At 48.8% G+C, this 21844-nt stretch overlaps 1 protein-coding gene across 7 annotated transcripts in view; it reads left to right on the forward strand.

The window, feature by feature from the left end:
- The window catches only part of Slc39a11 (solute carrier family 39 member 11), a 404384-nt gene that overhangs the window by 330096 nt on the left and 52444 nt on the right, over positions 1–21844 (forward strand). For all 7 annotated transcript variants that reach the window (XM_029484199.2, XM_029484197.2, XM_085829441.1 and 4 more), the window contains one exon: positions 13114–13183. In XM_029484199.2, the coding sequence (XP_029340059.1) occupies positions 13114–13183 (70 nt within the window). The remainder of the gene's footprint in view (positions 1–13113; positions 13184–21844) is intronic.

A 21844-nucleotide genomic window follows, 5' to 3' on the forward strand; every position in this document is an offset into this window, starting at 1 on the left:
AATAGAGCAACAGCCACTAGGCACAATGTGATTGGCAGAACAGTGTGACTTTTAAACTGATTGGTCCTTAGGGAATGAGGTAGCAAGAGCTTTCCCTATCTGTGGGTCCCATTATCCCTGAGGGGTCCTCCCCTGTGGTGTGAGGAATGTAATTAGCCTCTCCCTTCTGGAGGGGAGGGGTGCCTATGTGCCTTTTTCTTCCAGTAGGGAAGGGGTCTGGTGGAATTTTCCAAAGTTCCTGAGCTGACCTCTTTAATCCCAGCTGCTCTAGAGGCAAAGAGAAGGAGCAGATCTGGGCCATAGTGAGGTAATCCAGGAGCTGTCCATGCTGTGTGAAGCCTCAGTGTGGTAATCTCCTAGGAGGAGAGAGACCATCAGGTCGCCTAGGCAGAGGTGGACTTGTCCAAGTCAGATAACTGTGGGGGGGGGAAGCCTGCCGTCCCCCAAGCCACCCAGAACCCCTACCTAGCCTATAGTTCCCCACCAGCAGGATCCTTTTCTGTAACAGCTGTGAATGAACCAAGCGAATCTAATCACAGGAGGTGTCATTCTTGACATGCGATGGAGCCTGGCAAGCACTGAAGGTCGCTGCCTCTGCCTCTACTCCCTGTGTTACCAGCAGGGAGCCTGGGGATGAAAACTGCAGAGGATGGAGCTGTCACCCTCTCCCCCATGAGGTCATCCTTAAAGGCAGCCCCTCCCTTGGCTGCTTGCAACTTCCGAGCCACGTCTGCAGGGTTCGGAGAGGGAGAGAAAGACCAGGGAAAAGTCGTGTGTCTGAGGCTGGTTAGTGACCCCACTGCACCCAGTCTTTGAATTCTAACATTGAATCTTGTGACACCATAGTACCAACTTGAAAGAAAACAGGCCCTGGACCCACATGGTGAATAAACCAAGTGCTGCTTTATTAAGGTAGAAGAGGATGAGACAGGCAGCAGATGGTAATCACATTGGCCTGGGGTCAGCAAGAGCTTCCTGGGGTGAATATAGGCAGAAGATCTGTATCTGCCTTAGTGGGTGCATGATGGAGCACTGATCTTTAACCTCTGCCTGGGGAATCTTCTTGTTTGTTTTGTTTTGTTGTTTTTTGTTTTTGTGTTTTTGGTTTTTCGAGACAGGGTTTCTCTGTATAGCCCTGGCTGTCCTGGAACTCACTTTGTAGACCAGGCTGGCCTCAAACTCAGAAATCATCCTGCCTCTACCTCCCACTGGGAATCTTCTTTAAGCCTTGGTTCAAAACAGAGATCTTACAGAACGCCCATGGTTGCTCCTTCATTCCGGATTGGCCTCTCCATTCTGTCTCTTTCTTCAGAACCCCCATGCTTCAGCGAGTCCTCAGTTCTACGCCAGAGTCTAGCACCAAGGAGGCTCTTAATAATAATTTGTGAGTTGAATGCCTGAGTACAACCCCGGGATGAGTAGATTTTATTTTATGTGGTTTATGCAGATATAGCCATGAGGTGAGGAAGGATGGCTCTGAACAGCTCAGAAAACACTTAATTATCTGAGTTCTCCCAGGTAGTGTCTCCCAAAACAAGTCCCCACAAAGAGCAGGCTTCTTCACAAGGCGTTAACTGGTGCTATTTAATACAAGAATCCTCTTGTCAAACAAGAGGAACAGAGCTCGGCAGGTTTCTTCACGGCTGTGGATCTGAGGCTGTGGAATGTTCTGGTGGCTTTCTGACCCTCCAAGAGAACAGTCAACACCATTACATGGTGCTACATGAGATTTTTATCTTAAAAATTTTAAATAATGGTTGTGTAGCCTAGGGATGTAACTCAGAGGGAAAACATTTGCCCAGCATGCCTGAAGGTCTGTGTTTAATCCCCCACCCCTCCAAAAAATGGTTGTAGGATAGAGGCATAGCTCAGTGGTAGAGCATATTCTTAGGAAATGTAAGCCCCGTTCAGGCCACAGCATCAGTGGTCAGTCAGGTATAACTTCATGTGATGAGCCCCAACATTTGACACAGAACTCTTCTTAATGCTTCTAGTGCCCACAGCAGTGTATCCAGTGACCTCTTAGCTGCTTCCTCATCACTGTGAAAAACACCCTACAAGAGCAAAGTGAGAACACAGGGCTCCCTTGGCTCTCAGTTTGAAGGACTACAGTCGGTCTTGTTGAGGAAGGCACAGAACCTGAAGCAGCTGGCCATTTTGGGAAGCAGAGAAAGATGAATGAATGCTGGTAGGAAGGGGGGAGAGACAGAGAGAAATTCACAGAGACAGAGACAGAAGCACAGAGAGAGACTGCGAGACAGAGAAAGACATACACAGAGATGGAGGTAACTGAGGAAGAGAGACAGAGAGAGAAGGAGAAGGAGAAAGAGATCTCAGGAATCTGGCCGATGGAGTGGTGTTAGGGTCACTTAGGGTGGATATTCCCACCGCAGCTTAATCTAGAAACCTCCTTAAAGGCATTCCTGGAGGTTTGCTTCCACAACGATTCTAAATCCTGGCAAGTTGAAATCAAGATTTTCACACTCGAACATGGAATTTCATCTGGAGATGCTGAAGAACGAGGAAGGAAAAGGTTTCCTGAGTGTGATTCACCACCACACAGGGAGTGTACTGGCCGGTTTTGTGTCAACCTGACACAAGCTGGAGTTATCACAGAGAAAGGAGCCTCCCTTGAGGAAATGCCTCCATGAGATCCAGCTGTAAGGCATTTTCTCAATTAGTGATCGTGGGGGGGGGGGGGCTTGAGGGTGATGCCATCCCTGGGCTGGTAGTCCTGGGTTCTATAAGAGAACAGGCTGAGCGTACCAGGGGGAGCAAGCCAGTAAAGAACATCCCTCCATGGCCTCTGCATCAGCTCCTGCTTCCTGCCCTGTGTGAGTTCCTGTCCTGACTTCCTTTGGTGATGAACAGCAATTTGGAAGTGTAAGCTAAACAAAGCCTTTCCTCCCCAACTTGCTTCTTGGTCATGAGGTTTTATGCAGGAATAGAATCCCTAAGACAGGGAGGCTCACCCTAGTCTAGGAGAATCTGGACTGAGGTTTTGATTCATAAATTACTCGGGAAAACAAAGTGTTCACCCCCTGGAGGACTTTAAATTCTTCTTCTCAAATGAACTGTAGTCTCGATGAGCCTCAAAGGTCTGAATACCTACTGGAATCAGGAGTGAATCTGAATGGCATGAGCCACTCAGATGAAGTTGGGGCTGCCTCCAGATCATGGCTGGCCATTCTCCTGTGGGGGAAAGAAGCATGGTATTGAACAGTTGTACAGCAGGGTCAAGAGCCAAGTGTCACTTAGCTTCTACAGTGGGAAACTCAGCATCCAGGGTCCCCTCTGTCCTCACAGGAGGAGTGTGGAGTCCTGATCCCTGATGGATGATGGGAGCCCCAGCCTGCCCTTCTTTCTCTTGCCTGCTTCCTCCTGTTCTTCAGTTGCATTTGCATAATGCATTTTACATTTGACATTTACATTTGACTGCAACTTGCAGGGTGATGGTTGACCTGGACCCTGGAGCAAACTCCTCAGTAACTGATCATCAGCCTTAGGCAAAGTGAGAAGAGTAGAAAATTGGGGCTCGGCAGACATGGCTGTCACACATTGTATGCCCCCCCCAAGTCCTGTAACTTTTATGGGGCTCTAGCTTCTTATTTTTAAAGTAAAGATTGATCATATTTCCATTCCATGGTGGTTGGAGGGTTAATATTTGAAAAATATGAAAGATAGTACCTGAAAACTAGCAAGTTACTCCACAGCCACATCTGCACCCCGGGCCGTTTCCTTTAAGATCTTACTCTGAAATTCTTACCAGGGATTGAAAGTTGGAACCGTGCAAGAGACTGGATTAACAAGAATTATTTTCCAACATTGAATAGTCTTAACTGGGGCGTGTGCCCTAAAGTTTGTATTAGTGGGAAAGAGCTGATGAAGGGGGAAGAAGCTCCAAACCAGGGACCGTGCTGCAGTGTCATGGTAGGTGGTGTATGGAATGCAACCTCTCTAGGCAGGGTGTTGATTTGAGGCCCCTGCAAAGCAGGGTCTGGGATAGCAGTCAAAGTGGATGCCCTATGGCTGACTTCCTTCCATGATCCACTCTCACTTTCTGAAGAGATGCTGAGGTGCATCCTGTGCTGATGGAGTCAGCCCTGCAGACACCCCAGGCTTCCTTTAAGTGACTGCACAGTGGGGGAGACTTCTTTAGCACTTGAAGGAAGAATCACTGCTGGGATGGGTAGGCCACTAAAGTTGGACACTGGCTGTGATTAGCTGCCCTGGGACTGCTCCAAGTCCCCACAGAGACCAAAATTGCCTTTGTCTTCATGCCCCGGGCCCACTTTTGAAACAAGAGGGAACTGCAGGCTTGGGCCTATCAGATGGGCTCTCTGCACACTGTAGATGGTTCCCCCTGATGTCTTTCCTAATCAGCACAAGCTCAGGTGTCAAGTGCCATGAAAACTCCATAGATTGTGAGATTTGTCAAGATAGAATCTCAGCAGAATGCCTTAACCAAAGAAACTGGAGGCTTACATTCCTCACGCACCTTGGACAGATTCACCCAATGCCAACTATAGATGTCTATCTTATATACATGTGCATACACATAAATATGTGCTATGTACACATGTGGATACATATGTATTTGCCTATCTATGTAAACATACATTAACACTATAGAAATAGGCACATGCAAATATAGATACACATATATATGTATGTATATTACATATATGCATGTCAGTAGATATATAAACATGAATATGAGTATAGAACTGCATTTTGTGACATATATACATTTGACAGAACCTTCTCATCAAATACTTAGCATGTAACTTACATACCCAGCAGAATTCATGTTGGCAATGAAATCATCTTCTCCCTGTTTTGATGGGGGTTTTTGTTTGTTTGTTTTGAGATCCTGTTTCTGCCTACACTAACTATCCCTAGAGTGGGAAGTCCTATCACAAGGTTTGTGCAGGTGGCCAATGATGAGCAAGGGCTTCTCAGAAGCTCCTTCTGATTGGTTTTAAATCTACGACGTTACACTTCCTCTCCTTCTATTTATTTTACAATTATTGGTTTATTACTTTGCTGCCAAGGGAGGGGTGCGCATGTGATGGTCAGAGGGCAGCTTTTAGGAGCTAATTCTTTCCTTCTACCATGCGAGTCCTTCATCAGGCTCAGTGACAGATGCTAAGCCCCCTCACCAGCCTGCACAGCACCTTTGCTTAAATGCCACATGTAGGTTTGATGTAGCTCCTCCGTGCCCGGCAGTTTTAGTGTGTTAGCTCTGCCGGCCTCCTTTGTGTTCTTGGCTTTGTGCTCCTGTTGATGTTAATGATGAATGGACAACAGCAGCCTTGCTGGCTTCCTTAGGCCCATCTCCTCCCAGGACGCATAAACTCATTGTTATACACCTATTGAGAACAGTCGGTTGGGCGGTTAACAATTCATTTCACTGTGCCCTGATGTCACCACTTTAAAACAAAAAAAAAAACAAAAAAACGAGTATCCGTGTGCCACTGTGAGAATTTGGAGCCAGAAAAGCAGCTCAGACACGTGGGACTTAATTTTTCTCCTTTCCTGTTCTCCTCCCACATAAAATCCAATCAGAAGGATGTTGTTCATTTGAAATGTCGCCAAGGATGAAGCTGTGCTGGCTTTTCTTCATCTGCACTTCCAGTGGTTGGCTTAGGGAAATCTTGAGCCAGACATAATACTTGATGTATTTTTTTTTTTTTTCTGTTTTGCATATGGTGGCCACTAACAGTTTGTTGTGTAGAGAGATGCACAGTTTGTTGTGTGGAAGTCCACGTGCATGTCCAGGCTAGAGATCAACCTCAGGTTCTGTTCATCCTGGTTTTTTTTGGGGGGGGCGGTTAGGGGGGAGGGTCCAGTGTCTCTCTCTTGGATCTGGGGCTCACCCATTATTAGCCTGCCCAGCCAGACAGACCCAGGCATCGGCCTGTTTCTGCCTCCCCAGAACTGGAATTACATAATGTGTGTCATGGTACCTGGCCTTTTATGTGGATTTCAGGAATCAAACTCACAGTTGAGCTGTAAACACTTACTAACCGAGCCATCTCTCTAACCCAAGAGCTTTTTTTGAAGTCTGTGTACCCTGTATAACACCTTCACCTTTAACATCTAGACATTCGCTTTTCTTCTGGGATCTCCAGTGTTTACTGTAATCTCTCCAAGGTTATTTTCTTACTGGTGGCATCCACAATCTATCTCAGGCCTTTGTAAGCTATCTCAGTCAGTGTGTACAAAGTAGAGGCAAACAACCGTAAATCTGGACAACAGCACCTTGTAAATATAAGGGGAGTTATGTCTCCCACATGGTGGAAAGGCCAGGCAGGTGTCGGGCTGGGAATTCCCGGCAGATCAAATGACTGGTTAATGGTGCCAGAGATGGGTCCCATCTCTTGGTGCAGGCCTTAATTCCATTCTTAAAGTGGCTGCCATAACATTAATGCCACCATTGTACCAATAGACATATCCTGTCCGGCTAGTCACTTTGTAGTTCACAGGGCTCATGTCGGAGTCTGACTGATGATAATCTGTCTCCCCAGTAGCATCATGTGTCGTAGCGCCTTCTAGCATCCTGAAAGTCAGCCAGTAAGGGTGGAGCCTCAGGGCCAGTACAGCTTGATCTCTCCATGTTCTGTGGTTCAAGTATACAATAGCTTCAGGAAATACAGAGGTGTTGGGGGGAAATGAGAATGGATATAATCAAAATATCTGCATTGTATAAAATTCTCAAAGGATTAATAAAATACCATTTTTTAAAAGGGAAGATATCCTGGGCTCTGTCTTCTCCTTCCGCATACAATCAGATTCATCTCCTTCAAAACATACAAACTATCTTACCTTTAAAATAAAAAAGTACCTTGTGTAACTATTGTGTGACTCCGTTAGTTTCAAGCGAGAATGTAAAATGAAGCATTTTTTTTTTTATGTGCCCTTGAGTCTCAGAAGTAATCCCGAGAAATGGGGTTCAGATATATGGAGCTGGTAGCAGCGGATACAGCAAGAATGCTAATGAGGGGCTGCGCTGAAGAAACAATCTGAGACTGGCGCTGGGCATAGCCGAGAGAACAACCCAGCATCCTCAGGCTCCCCGTGCCTCCAGGGCTCATCTGAGTGCCCGGGGCTCTAGAGTTGGCTGTGTAGATTGCTATCCATGGGACCAGGACTCCCACACACTTCTAACACTAGAAAAACTAGGCAGTAAGGATGACGCTTCCAGCCAGTAGCGGTTTGATCTCTTCTCGGTCTCTGACCTCCATAGCTGTCTGAGTTCTGCCCTTCCCCCCAGTTCCTCTGGGCATTGGGATCCTGCTGGACAGCTCCCCATCAAATGCCCCGTCCCTCGCAACTCAGGGTTCCAGAAACTATCCTCACCTTTCGGTGGCCCTTTTGGTTCCCCTTAAGCCTTGAGTTGACGCCATTGTGCAAGTGTCTCAGACTTCATCTTGGTATGACCAACAAGACCATGTCTACATGGGGCCACCTTGAGGAGAAAGGTTGGCTGCAACCTGGCATGCCAGCACCAACAAACTTGGGCGAGGAGCTGTGGGAAGCAGGGGGTTTCTTGCCCCCACTGTGAATCTCTCGGTGAAATACTGATACTTGTAAGAAAAGATGCCCTTCCCCGCAAACATGTTTGGGTCGCTGCCTGACCTTAGGGATAGCAATGCAGAATAGTGGTTGAGGCTTCATATTGTTTTCCAGCCTGGAGTCTTAGCATGCTGAGGTGCAAGTCAAATCCAGGACATGATAAATGAACCTGGATCTTAGGTTATTCATCATCTTGAAGGAACCTGCCAGGGTCTAATTTTATTCAAGAGTCCTCCAGGGAGGTTAAAAACAAATCCGTTCTTTTCATCTTCTTCAGGCCAGGACCATAGAAATTACAAAACCATAAATAAGTCCCCCTGTTCCAACACATCTAACAGTCATTTAATGATCCCTCACTGTGCCACCCAGAGGGGCTATCTGTGTAGTCACAAGGCTCTGGCCTTAGGCTGCCGTGTGTGTGTGTGTGTGTGTGTGTGTGTGCGAACACGCGCGCACCTCTGCAGAGTGCATACATGTGTATTGTGTGGAACAGGCCAGAAGACAACCTTGGCTGTCATTCTTCAAGATAATTCTTTCTTCTCGTCCCAGATTTTCTAGCTATAGTGTAACCACGTTCTCTGTCACACCCCCACAGTAGACTTGAGTATGAGTCAGCCTGTCCATCCCACCCCTGGGGCTTGTTGTCATTGCTAGTGGTGGCAGCGTTTGATGGTGGTGGCCATGGTTAATATTTATGAAGCCTCCCCAGGAAATGTTAGCTGTTGCCTTAATCTTAATTGAGGAGGCCAAGCCTCAGCGGCTCCCCCCTCATTTCCTGCGTGGCCTTTGTGTTGACATTTTCTGGCCATAAGTTCTAGATCTAACATGTTGCACTACATCTCACTGTGAGCCCCACGTAGAGTCTAGAGGGGGCTATGACGGCTCTCTAGTCCTCGTCCCTGGTCTCACCACACTGGGATGGGAATGTTCTGTTTCAGAAGCCTTGGGGGAGGCTCCATTTAGGAGTCAGGAAGCATCCCTCCTTGGATGTGAGCATCCCTCCTCGGATGTGAAATCTGCTGGCGCCATGATCCTGGTCCTTCCACCCTTCAGAAGTGGGAGATGGAAACTCCTTTCCTATTTTTTTTGTTTTGTTTTGTTTTTTTGAGACAGGGTTTCTCTGTGTAGCCCTGGCTGTCCTGGAACTCACTTTGTACACCAGGCTGGCCTCGAACTCAGAAATCCGCCTGCCTCTGCCTCCCGAGTGCTGGGATTAAAGGCGTGCGCCACTGCACCACTCAGTCTGTGGTGTTTTGTTAGAGCAGCCCACTGTGACTAAGACATCTGTCCAAGCTGCAGTCGGAAGACTGCCAAGAAAGACCTGCAAACTCTATCCATGCCCTTAAAACCAAGGGCCAGTGGAGCCTACAGCGTGAAGAAAGGACACTTTTCCTTTGTCCTTGGCTTTGATACCATTTACTTAGCTTTTCCTTTCCCCAATGACTTAGCTGCCTAGAATGTTCTGGAATACTCTGAACCTTTGTTGGATGTGCTGGTCACTGGGAGGAAGAGAGGTAGAATTCCTGCTATGTCTCAAGCACCGCTTAGGAGCCGTAGTGCATCTTAGCCAATTCTAAGCGCCCCAGGTCCGTTTCCATTAACAAGACCACTCTGTCAGGAAAGCCACATCACCTGCGTTTCAATTCTGCAAGAACCTTTAAGTAATGGAGTAGGAGCCAAGGTTGGGTCTGTCTCGGTCGAAGGCCTTACATTATTCTCTCCCCCCTCTCTCTTTCTCTCTTACTTTTAAAAAGTTCTTTGAGAATGTTGTACAGTCATTTTGATGGTATTGACCTCACCGCCCAACTCACCCCAGATCAACCCTGCCTTCCCTACCCACCCAACTTTTTGTGTCCCTCCTCCCCATTAAAAAAAAAAAAAACCAGCAGAGACAGTTTGTGTTGACCACATACTCTTGGATGTGTGGTCTTCATTGGAGGGTGCTCTACCCACCAGGGACCACACCCCTAAAGAAAACAGACTCCGCTTCTCCCATCAGCTATCAAATGCCAATAGCTCTTTAGCTTGGGTGATACTTCATGCCTCCCCTCCCCCCTCACATATGCCTCCCCTTCCCCCTACACTCACACATGCTGGGATTTTGTAGCTCGTATGCATGTCTCAATTACTGTGAACTGATTTATGCAGCTTCTCTGAATTTTCCTTCCAGCCACCCACCACCTGTGGCTCTTATAACCCAGCTTTCTGACCCCTCTCTCGCCATGATCCCTGAGCCTCAGTAAGGATACCATAGTGGCAAGAGGCAGGCACCCAGCCTCATCCCTGTCTCAGAGGAAGGCTGTGGTGGCTACAGCAGCTTCAGTCTCGTTGCTCAGCTTGTCTTCCAAGGGGCCTCCCCTGCGGCCAGCCAACCTTACCGGTCCAGGCAATTCATCTCCTCTCTTTGTGTGTGGCTAATGGCAGCCACTTGCTAATGCTATTCCAGGCACATGGGCATCTTGTCTTAATTACCTTCCTCATTTGCATCTCTGGTGGAATACCTGGGGGAAGAGATTGAGTTTTAACTCCCTCCCTTCCCCACCAGAGGTTCCCTCCTTCCATCTGTGATTCTCTAATTTATGTTCTTCCTGCGTGTGTGATCTATCTTAGCTTTTCGTCCCACCAACTCCTGCGGATCACTTGCCATCTTTGAGCATAGCAACAACAACAACAAAAAAAAACCTTCTCTCCCTTATTACCCACCTCTCTCCCTTGCTTGGTCCTATGGGAACCCGAGCTAGCATTGTGTCTCCCTTCCTTGGGTCTGCAAGAGAACAGGAAGGAAGGATGTGCCACTTTGGAAACCATCGCAGAAAGTTGTCTCTCTAGTGGGTGCCCCACCACCACCGCTGGTGGTCTCTCCTTAGGTGCCTAGCATGCTGGGAGATGAAGCATTCATTTTGTAGGGAATGGAGCTGTAGAAGCTGGTCTTTGCTGCCCACAGAGCCACGCCACATCCACTGGAAAACAAAAACAAACAAACAAACATGAGCAAACTGGGTATCAAAGGCATTCTGGGAATGGTAACAGATGGTGACATGGCTTCAAGGCCAGTCCTCACCCCGCCACAGCTGGGTCACTTTGCTCAGCCTTTGTCCCATCCCAAAGCATCAGTGAGGGTGCATATATCTAAGGGCTGGGGCTATGCACTGAGCCCCTCGCTGAGGCTGGGGGATGGTGGTAATTTTGCTTATTAACTTATGTGCCATTGCTTCAGGCTACATTAAAATGACGAATTAGAAAAGAAAAACATTAACAGAGGAACCAAACAGCTGTTGTTTATGGCTTTAAAGAACAATATTCCTCCCAAAAGGGAAATATGCAAAACTGGGGTCAATAAAAGGCTTAGTCCCTTCCTGGCTTTTGACACTTGTCCCAGCTGGCCAGAGGTCCCTGGGAAGATCCTGGTCCAGAAAATCTAGTGTCACTGATGTGAATGGGTTGGGCATCTCAGCTGTGTTGGTGTAACCCCTGGCAGAGGGACAGCAGTTTAGTAAGCTCTGGGTGGCATTAAGTTGAAGGCTGGCTGGGGGGGTGGGGGGGTGGGCAGCAACTTGTTTTCTCATGAGTGTAGTGTGGGCAGTTCTGCAGAACCTTGGTCATCCTCACTGCAGCCTGCCTGGGCAGCAGCTGACACTCAGGTAGTAAGTCCATCCCTGCCTGCCCCCGCGGAAGCTTCAGACGCATCAGGAAGATATTAACATCCCATCTGTCTCGCCCCTAGGCCTGGGACGGTGGCTTGAGCTCCTGGTGGGAACATCTGGAAGAGAAGAGGTAGAAGAGATAGCTGTGGGGGCCCAAACTCTGGCTCTCAGAACCAGAAGGTAGCTGAGACAGCACCTTGTCACTTTTGCCCGGAGATGACAGTCCCTGACTAAAATTCATGTATGAACCTGGCATACTGAGGGTCATCAGCCCCCCCCCCCCCGCCTCGCTCCCCCCCCCCCCCCCCCCGCTTACTCAGGAAGAGAACTCCAGAGGATAAGGGGTTTGAGACAAGGCCCTAGTGGGAAACCATTAACATCATGGAGGAAACACTTGACAAGTGGGGGAACTGGAATTTTATAGACTGTGGTGAGCCTCCATGAGGGCTAGGTGTACAGCTCACAGGTAGAGGGCTGGCCTAGCATCGGCAGGACTCTGGATTCCCTCCTCAATGGTATAAATAAATAAATAAATAAATATATAAGGAATAATCTGGTGGCCCTGGCCTTGACTTAGCTGCCTTCCTCCCACCAGGCAGCCTGTGGAAAGAAGTGGCTTGTCAATTTCTGTGGCCTGCTGTTATATATAGGATGTGTTCTGGGGATACAAGGCTGAGAAGCCCCCATGCAGCTGTGTGGCCTTAGGCAGAAGCCCTACCCTCCAAATGTCTTCAGAAGCTGGGAATGACCCAGGCATCGCTCCAGCTGGGGACTCCATATCTCCTCTACTTTGAAAAGTCCTAGAACTCTGTGCTCTAGGGTTAAGATATTAGGTGAGAAAGCAGAATTCCAAATTCTCAACCAGGTGGCTTGCAACAACACAGGGACCACGTAAGAGACTCACACAGGGGAGTGGGTACAAAGGGAGAGGTGAGGCCCCAAGGACCTATTGATGTCTTAGCAGGGTTGTTAGGCGCCAAACCCCAAGGAAAGCATCTTACTGAACCATACTGGGTCTCAAGTGAACTCTGTCCCCGTGTCTTTGACTCCACCCCACCCCCCAACCAAACAGAGCTCAAAGAAAGTAACAAGTCATTCACGGGAACAGTGGATCCTGAAGAAACGCCAGCGCCTCTCGCTTGGTACACAGCGTCTTCCTCATTCAAATAAAAGAAAATGTTCCAGTGTAGCCCAAAAGGCCCTTGGTCTTGACCCAGACAAGTACTGGGAATTCTTCCTGCCCAGATCTCAGGAGCTTCACCTCCTCCACTGGGGGCATGGTACCAGTTCCTCCTCCATGGGTACCAGTTCTTGCTCTGGTTCAGGAGATACAGATGCAATAACATCAGGGTGGCTTATCTCCTCAAGGTGTGACAGACAACGGTTAAAGGAAAGGTTTCAGCTTCCTCCTGGCTTCTTGCATGGATGCAGTTCAGAGGCTGGCATGGTGGCAGGAGCCTCAGGCATCTGAGAGACTTTGTCTTTAAAAAAAAAAAACGGAGAAGAGAAGAAGAAGAGGAGGAAGGGGAGGAGGAAGGAGAAAAGAAAAAGAAGAAGAGAGGAGGAGGAGGAAGAGAAGAAGAAGAAGAAGAGGAGGAGGAGGAGGAGGAAGGCGAAATAATGCCTCACAGATACACTCAGAGATTTATTTCCATGGGAATTCTAAATCATATCGTGTTGGCCATCTATATTCTGTCTGTCTGTCTGTCTGTCTCTCTCATACACACATCAAACAGGAGGCAGACAGTTGTTGAGGCTAGATTACAAATACCACCATTACATTGATTTTCTGTTACTTGCAGCCTAAAGCAGCCCTACCAGATATAAGGATGGCAATCTATGTTCCTCATTGGACATGATTCCTAATCTCTGTGTCTTGTGTCTATTTCAGAGGGTCTTGCTGTTGGCGTAGGTTTTGGAGCAGTAGAAAAGACTGCATCTGCCACCTTCGAGAGTGCCAGGTAAGCTGTCGCATAGGGTTTGGAACATGGGCCTCACACCCCTCTGGTCTCTTCACTTGGCACCTGGGCCAGCTGCTGGCACAAGGTTGCTAAGCACCCTCGGCCCGTCTCGGCCAGAGTAACGAGGCCAGAGGAAGTTCATGTGTGAGTGAAGTACTTAGTCAGACAAGCAGGCTTGTGCCGACTTTCTCACGGGAGGCGGCTCACAGGTAACCACTCTGTAAATGAAACCAAGATACAGTTGCATGCTGTACCTAAGGGTGTGAAATAGATAAAGACTGAGGAGAAGGGTTAGCACGGGTGGCGATCAATCCATGCTCTGAATGGCGCCTTCCTTCTGGAAATCCTTTTCTCCCACCAGTGGAGTTTCCCTGTCTCTCCATTTTTAGACTTCCTTCCCAGAAGGCTCCCTTGCCTGTTTCTCATACATTGGCCCAGTCTTCAATGTCAGCATCTAGAAGTCTGTCCCTCGAGCATCCTCTCTTCATGCCACGCACACTCTCCGGGCATCCTCCTCCATTCCCGTGACCGATTTTCCATCCACTTGCTAGTGATCCCCAGCTCCAGCTTCAGCCTAAGCCGGAGCTCCTTCCTACAGGGCTGCCTGCTTTCAGGTATCTCTGCACATGCGTCACTTAGGCTCTCCGTGCTCAGCATGCAAAGCTGAGCTTTACTGTCACTCTCTGTCCTTGGGCTTTGTCCCTCTCTCAGGGTTACCTTCTACCCTCTCTCACCATCCACCAGCCAAGCTAAGCCCACTGTCACCATTGCTGTCTGATTTTTCCCTCTCCCTCTCTAGAGCATCAGGCCTTCTTTCTCTCACCTAATCCATTCACACGATGTCATTCAGACCTCCTAATCCATTCACACGATGTCATTCAGACCTCCTGTGATAAGCTCCACAAGGCCCATCCACACCCGTGTAGCCGTGACCTCTCAGGACCGAGCCTCTCATCCAAGGGCCACAATCTTGACTGCCTCCAAGGGACCAGGGTTACAAGACAAGTGGAAACAAGAGGCTGGAGATAGCTGGGGATAGTGAGCGTTGAGGGAGTTTAAGGTACTCACTGTAGACACCGGGATTCACGAGTGGTCGGAAACATAACTTAAGGGCTGGAGAAGTAGCTCGGTCCCTGAAATGCCTCCTGTAAAAAAATGAAGATCCGACTTTGGGCCCCAGAACCTGCAGAGCATAGAAGCTAGGCAATGTGGTACATACTGACAGTCCTGGTTCTGGGGAGGCAGAGACAGAGGATCCCTGGGGCTACCCCTCCAGCTAGCCTCAGGCCAAGGAGACACCCTGTCTCAAAAACAAAATGGTGGACAGTGGCTGGGGAACAACTGCCTGAGGTTGTCTTCAGGTCTACACATGCACAGGTGCACACACAATGCATACATGCACACATGCACACATGCATGAGCACAGTTACAGGCACATATAATGCATATACAAACACAAACACACACACAGACACACATGCACAAGCACACACACATGCATGCACACACAATTCAAATCAGATGGGTCATAGTACCTAGCACTGTGTTCAGATGGTCCAGCACAAAGCTATTCTGCTCCCCATCCCACACAGTGCACCCTTCCTGCGAGGACCAGCCCTTGCCAGTGTCTACTGGCCAGGGATATCAGGAGGAATTCCCCTACCCCTTTACCATCTTTGCACAAGTCCCTTATACGCAACTGGAGGAACCAGGGCCACATCTGTCTTCGTATCTGTATCCCCAGATGCAGCAGAGCCCTGTGGGTTAAACACCCTCACTGTCTAACACTAAGTCTGTGTGTTAGGAAGTGTGTTTGTTCCCTGAAGCCCCAACCACGCAAGGGGCACTGGCAGGCTCTAGGTTGAAGTGTGTCCTGGTCTTAGCTCCTTTCTCTTGGACTAAGCCATTTTCACTTTCGCATCATGGTGAGAATGATGCCTTTTGCAAAAGTCAAATGAGACAGTGAAGGAAGGAAGGGAGGAAGGAAGGAAGGAAGGAAGGAAGGAAGGAAGGAAGGAAGGAAGGGAGGAGGGAGGGAGGAAGGGAGGGAGGGAGGAGGGATGAAAGGAAGGAAGGAAGAAAGGAAGGAAGGGAGGAAGAAAGGAAGGAAGGAAGGAAGGGCCTTTAGAATGTAAGGGATATCATACATACATACACACACACACACACACACACACACACACACCCTACATACAAACAAGAAGCCAGGGCTAATGATGATGTCCCACAGACTGCCCTGCTCCCATGTCCTGGGTGAGAGCAGGCTTAGTTCTCTACCCCCTGGGCAGAACCTAATTGGACTTGACTTCATCAGACCATGAGACCCTCCAGGGTCAAACAGTGTCCCTGGGTCTGAAGCCCTGGGGAGGTGACCTTATGAGAATTCAAAGGCCAGGCTCTCCCAGAGCATGTGAGACCACATATGCCCCATGAGGTCAGTGTGCCTGTAAATGACAGCCAAGCCCCAGGCACTGTCCTCATAGGCCAGGCTCTGTCGGGTGGCACCACGCCCCCATGACATCTTGATATCAACTCCAATATCCCTCTCATGGGAAGAAAGGTCATGGCCTATGAGTCAGTGAGAATCTGTCCCTTTGGCTGACACAGTTGCAGGGAGGAGAGCCTGATGCTTCACAGACAGGGCAGGAGATAGCTCTGATCTTTGAGACTGTGGAGGCCAAAACAAGCCCATGGTCAGGCCTTCTTGTCTGTGCAGTGAGCTCGAGGGAGGTAACTTCTGGTTGTCTCGTCATATGGGGCCTTTTGAGGGTGGAGTCTAGCAAAGAGGGATACAGGAGCATCCTTATGCCATGAGACCCTCCAAGGCTCCACCTTGGATTACCACCCGCAACTTTCAAAGGGTACGTTGCAGTAGGTCCAACCCCCCCACTTGTTAGTTCTCTCTTTGTAAGGAAAGGAGACTGGAGTCTAAAAGACAATAAACACAATCCTGGTTCTTAAAAGAGCTGCTGGTGAAATCAAGATGTCCCCAGTGTTGGACAGGGCAGCAGGAGGTGGAGTGTGGTGGCTTTGAGTTACAACACTGAGGTGGGAACTCTGCACCTGTTCCCTGTCTGTTCCCAGGCTCCTGAAGTCACCCAGTGCTTCATCCAGGGTCTCCTGGAAGCTACAGATACTGAGTCTGAGCTCTCTTGATCTACATTCATTCACTCACTCACTCACTCATTCATTCATTCACTCACCCACCCATTCACTCACTTACTCATTCATTCATTCACTCATTTATTCATCCACTCATTCACTCACTCATTCATTCATTCACTCATTCACTCACTCATTCACTCATTCACTCATTCATTCATTCACATGTACCTTAGCAGGCACTAGCGTATTCCCCACACTGTTCCAGCTGCTGAAAAGAACACAGTTTGTATAAAATTTTTAAAAAAAGCATGGAAGGTGCTCTGGTCTTTCCAGTAATAGGATAAACTCAGCTGGCGTGGATGTTCCTTCTCAAAGGAACCAAAGAGCACCAACAATGTCCATGGACTAGTAAAGGGGACTCTAAAGCCAAAGTGGCCCCTGAGCAGAGACAAGGACAGTGCATGCAAACATGGCCTTCCCCATGGGGTTGGGAGCGAAGACAGTCCAGGTATACAGACCAGGACTTGGACCTGCGTATGTAAGGGGCTATAAAAATGTTCCATGGCCCAGGAACTTGCGTGGGGAAGGTCCTCTTTGCAGGACCTCAGATGGAGTGGGGGCTATAAATCAGAGTAAAATATCTATAAGTATCAAAACCTCAGGCCTGCACTGCTCAAGGCTGCAGAATACAAATTGTATACCCTAGCTTATCCTGGAAGTCAGGAAGAAATAAACCGTAAATCCATGATGCCTCAAGTGAGACACTTCAAGAATAGATAAGAACGAGGTGAAGGGACTGGGCAGATGGCTTAGTGGTTACCAGCACACTTCCTGCTCGTCTAGGGGACCAGAGCTTAGTTCAGTTCCTAGCTCTTCTGTCAGGTGGCCTGCCACTGCTCGTAACTCCAGCTCTACAGAACTCAGGGAGCTCTTCTGGCCTCTATAGGTACTCATCCACCCACCCACCTACACACACACACACACACACACACACACACACACACACACACCACAAGTAATAGTAATAACAATAATATAACTGTTTTTAAAACACTGAAACAAAAATAAATATAGACAAGGTCGGTGAAGAGAATAAATTATCACCAAGCTTTGTATCATGTCTGCAAAACTACAGCTGTGAAAAAGACATCAAACTCTTATGGCCAGCCACCTCCAAATTCTCTGTGTTCTTAGAATTAAGGACTATGGGAGACGCAGTCCAGGTCAGGCCAGTGAGACTGCATATAACATTGGAATCCCAGAGACATCAGGGGAAATTGATAAACCTAAATCCGCCATGCCTTGTAGTTGCCTCACTGAGAAAAACATTCCCTTTTACGTAAACACTCAGAGCCGGGAGACTGGGGGCCGAGGAGATGGCTCAATACTGAAAGTGGGTGCCCTGTAAGCAGGACAACCTGAGTTCGGATCCCAGGAGCCCACATAAAAAGCAGGGCAGGGCGCAGCATGCCGGTCATCCCAGAGCTGAGGGCTGGAGTCAGCCAGTGTAGCAGACAGTGAGAACTATAGGTTCAGTGAGAGACTCTGTCTTAAATTAAAAAAATAAAATAAAAATGAAAAAGAATAAGGTGGAGAGCAATTGAGGGTTAGCACCTGAAGCCCACTTCGCTACCTCCACGCCTGCCGACACACAGAAGACCTGGCAGCTGGACGGGGCCTTGGATCTGTCCGCTCTTGGAACTTCTCCACATAGCTAAAGATAATCTAAAGTAAATGGTCTGTGGTGGCAAAGATGAGGGTGCTCTTTAACATTTAGTGAAAACCAGGAATACCAGAAGCCAGGAGATTTGCAGCCAAACAAGAAGGTCTGAAGAAACCCAAACAGAGAAGTCTGAAAAGACCCAGTGCACAGGCTGATAAAGAACAGAGCAGACACTACAGCTTCAGTAGCCCCGAGGTGGGGGAGCCACAGAAGGAACAGAGGCGCAGCTTAGGCAGAGGGGAGCAGACTCCAGGATAGTGTGATAGGCGGCATGAGCTTCTCTGTGAGGGGAGAAACTGTCCTTCAGTCCTGCGGGGAGCGCCGAGTCTCCTTCTGAGGCTTGTCAAGAACACGGCGGAGAAGTGAACCGAACAAAGAACAGACATTGTAGACTTTTATATCCTGGGTAATCCCTTAAAAACAAACAAAACAACAACAACAACGAAAAACCCTGACTGTATTTTTGTGTGTGTTAGTGAAGGCATGTGCATGGCACAGCATGTCCCTGGAGGTTGGATAAGACATGCCTATTCACCCCAGGGAGGGAACTCACAACAGATCCCAAAGTACAAATACTACCAAAGTCCAACTTGGCGAATCAGTGAGTTTTATTGGGGGTCACTTAGAGGAACGTGGGTAAGGGGTTATTTATAGGAGCAGAGATGACTTAATGACAGCTGCATCACCAGGTTCCACCCCAGCATGGGTGTCAGCTCACAGAAGCCGGGAAACCTGGAGCTCACTGCACAACCTGCAGACAGCGCAACAGGTTGAAGAGTGTCTTTTCCAAGTGACTCTGGCCTAAACCTCTTCCAGGCAGCTGGTCTGGTCTCTCAGTCTTTTTACAGATCTTCTCCCCTGAGCCTTTTTTGACAGCTCAGCTTCCATCTTTGCAGCTCCCAGAGAAGAGGAAGCTGAGCTTTTCTTACTTATGCTGTCAGGGAGGGGCCTAGTGAATCTGGTCAGTTTCAGGGACTTCCTGCAGCTATTTTGAGTTGTGTACCTTCCTGTTTCAGGTGCTTCCTTGCCAGGTAGGAATATTTCAGTCTCCAAGGAAACCGTTAAACAGCCCCCACCTTGTTTGTCTTTGTCACTGCATACACTGGGCTAGCCTGCCCACACACTTCCAGGATTGTGCCATCTCCATCTCCCATCCCGCCAAAGTCATGCTGGGATTAGGAGTGTGCTACTGTGTCTGGCTGTATGTGTGCTCTGAGGCGTCAAACCTCAGTCTTCAACTATCGTCCCACCCGAGTGCCCCTTCCCCGCCCCAGCCCTCTTTCCAGCCCCGGAGCCATGTCCTTTTGAAGCACACATGCTTGATTGATGCCGTGCCACAGACTCATTATCGTCCAGGCCATTATCATCCAGGCCGCATGCTCAGACTTCAGCATGATGCAGTCGATCATCATTAACAGAAGCAGCAGACAACATAATTTGTGAGTGGGCATTTAAACCAGAAGCAGCATTAAAATCCGCATAATCTAGGCTACCGGGGAGCGATGGAAACCAGACCATCTAAGAAAACTCAGAACAGGGCGAACTTTTTACATTTGGCCTGTGAAGGTCAGCCAAGCATTAGGGCAGTCAGCCGGGGATGGTGGTGCTGAATGAATACCCAGGAAGCCCCCAATGTGGTCTCAAAGCAGATGGACAGCGTCTATCAAGACAGACTCCCCTGGTGCTCGGGAGGGAAGCTGAAAGGGTTCCTGGGAGGCAGGTTGAAGAGAAAGCACACCCCCCACACAGTGGCCTGGTCCCCACCCAGCCTGGTCCCCACCCAGGACAGGGCTCCAGAGGTGCTGGACAAAGCCACCTGGCTAAACTGGGATGGCTTGGGGAGGTGGGAAGGGGATGCTGGAGTCGCGGGAAGGATTCCACCACAGAGCAAAGTGTTTGCTGACCTCGAGTACGAACTTCAGTAACCCCGAGGAAAGGAGGAAAGGAGGAGAGAAGAAAAAGGAAGTCTCAGAGAGATGAATGCAGACCACGAGTGTTTTTAGTTTAGGAGGATAGTTGAAGATCAGGTGGCAGGGAGCCACAGGTGATTCACGTGACAGTGATGGAAGAAAGAGGGAGGAGCTGCTATAAATGTGTGTGTGTGTGTGTGTGTGTGTGTGTGTGTGTGTGTGTGAGTGACTGTGACTACTCCGCACAGGCAGACAGCTGCCCTACAACAGAGATTGCAAAAGGTCTGCCCCTCTCTGAGGATGCTGGCAGTTCCCAGCCACCCACTCCAGGAAGCCACTGATGTTCTACAGAGTTCCGTGTTGCTGATCCAGATGCCACTGAAGATAGATTTGTTATGTATGTGTGGGTGGGGTGTTGGGGGTGCAGAGTACAGGAGTCCTGGGATCAATCTCGGGTCACCGGGCTTGACCTCAAGCACCCACTGAGCCACCTCACGTCCCTCAATCCAGTTTTTACTTGATTCTGGCTTCCAGTGCGTTCGCTATAGTCCAGGGCGGGGGGTGGGGGGTGGGGTGGGGTGGGGTGGGGGGAGGGGAATGTGAATATAGACACAGCTTAACCAAGTCTGGCCCAGCGCTAGTTTCTATAAATGAAGGTTTTCTTGAGACACACGTTCGCCAATCTTTTCACATGCTGTCTCTGGCTCCTTGGCTACAATGACTGAGTGAAGAGTTGACGTAGACTTCTAAAGGCTGAAAATACTCTCTGACTTTTTACATGAAGTTCATGGACTTAGACATAGTGGACACAGCCCATAGCTTTTACCCAAGTTCACCGCTGAGCCCTCACTGTCTCTCCGTGACCTCATGGGTACTATTTGCAATGCATCTCAGAGGGAGGGAGTCTCACCTCTCTCCAGTAATGTTAACCACCACCACCAACAGAGAAGAGAGAGGTAAATATTACCAAAAAGGCACTCTCTTCCCTCTCAGCAGTTCGGTTAAGACAAGAGACATAGGCAGAAAGCAGCCAGCCTAGAACTGGTGTGTCACTACTCCCACCAGGTGTCTACAGGCTGCTACTGCACTTCAGTGTCCTACTGTCACCCAGTGTCCTACTGGATCAGTGGCAGGGATCAAAAATCAGCGCCCAGGGGGCATGTGGTGGCATAGACCTATAATCCCATCCTTTGGGAAACTGAGGTAGGAGGATTTATAGAAGTTCAGGATCAGGTGGGCCACATGTAAATTATCAGATGAGCTAGGTACCTCGCCAAATTAGGTCTCAAAAGGGGGGAGGGAAGACTGACCAAGGATATAGCTCAGTTGATAGACTGTGTGTCTAGCATGCACAGGGTCCTGGGATTAATCACCAGCATGGAGTAAAGCAGGCATGGTGGGCCGCATCTGTAAATCCAGCACTTAAGAAGAGAGAAGGTGAATGTAGTGCTGTCCTCAGCTGTATAGTGAGTTCGAAGCTAGCCTAAGACACATGAGAGAGACACTGTCTTTAAAAAACAAAAACAAAAAAAAACCAAACCCAAAACCTGTCCTCTGAGTCAGGAAGACTCAGCCAGGCATGAGCAGTCTGTGGGCCAAGGGAAACACTTCTTAGCTTAGTGTTGCTTTCTGATCTGGTCCCTCCGTGGTTTCTTTTGGCTTCAACCACAAAGAAATGCCGAAGCCCGTATGTCCTTGGGGAGCCGGATGATTAAAGTGGTTTTCCTTTCAGAAGTATCATTAAGGGGAAACCACACCTCTCAGCCCTCACTTTGAGGTACACATAACTCGAACCAGCAGGGAGAGCAAAGAAATCTTATGCTTAGACATTGTGCTTTGCACCCCATTTCCAGCTTTGGCGAGGGGGTGTTTATAGCCTGGACCGATGGCTCCGACCAGTGCCCAGCTGCAGGGCTGTGCAGA

This window comes from Mus caroli, unplaced genomic scaffold (genome assembly GCF_978045245.1).
Source record: "Mus caroli unplaced genomic scaffold, Mus_caroli_1 scaffold_13, whole genome shotgun sequence".
Taxonomy (NCBI): domain Eukaryota; kingdom Metazoa; phylum Chordata; class Mammalia; order Rodentia; family Muridae; genus Mus; species Mus caroli.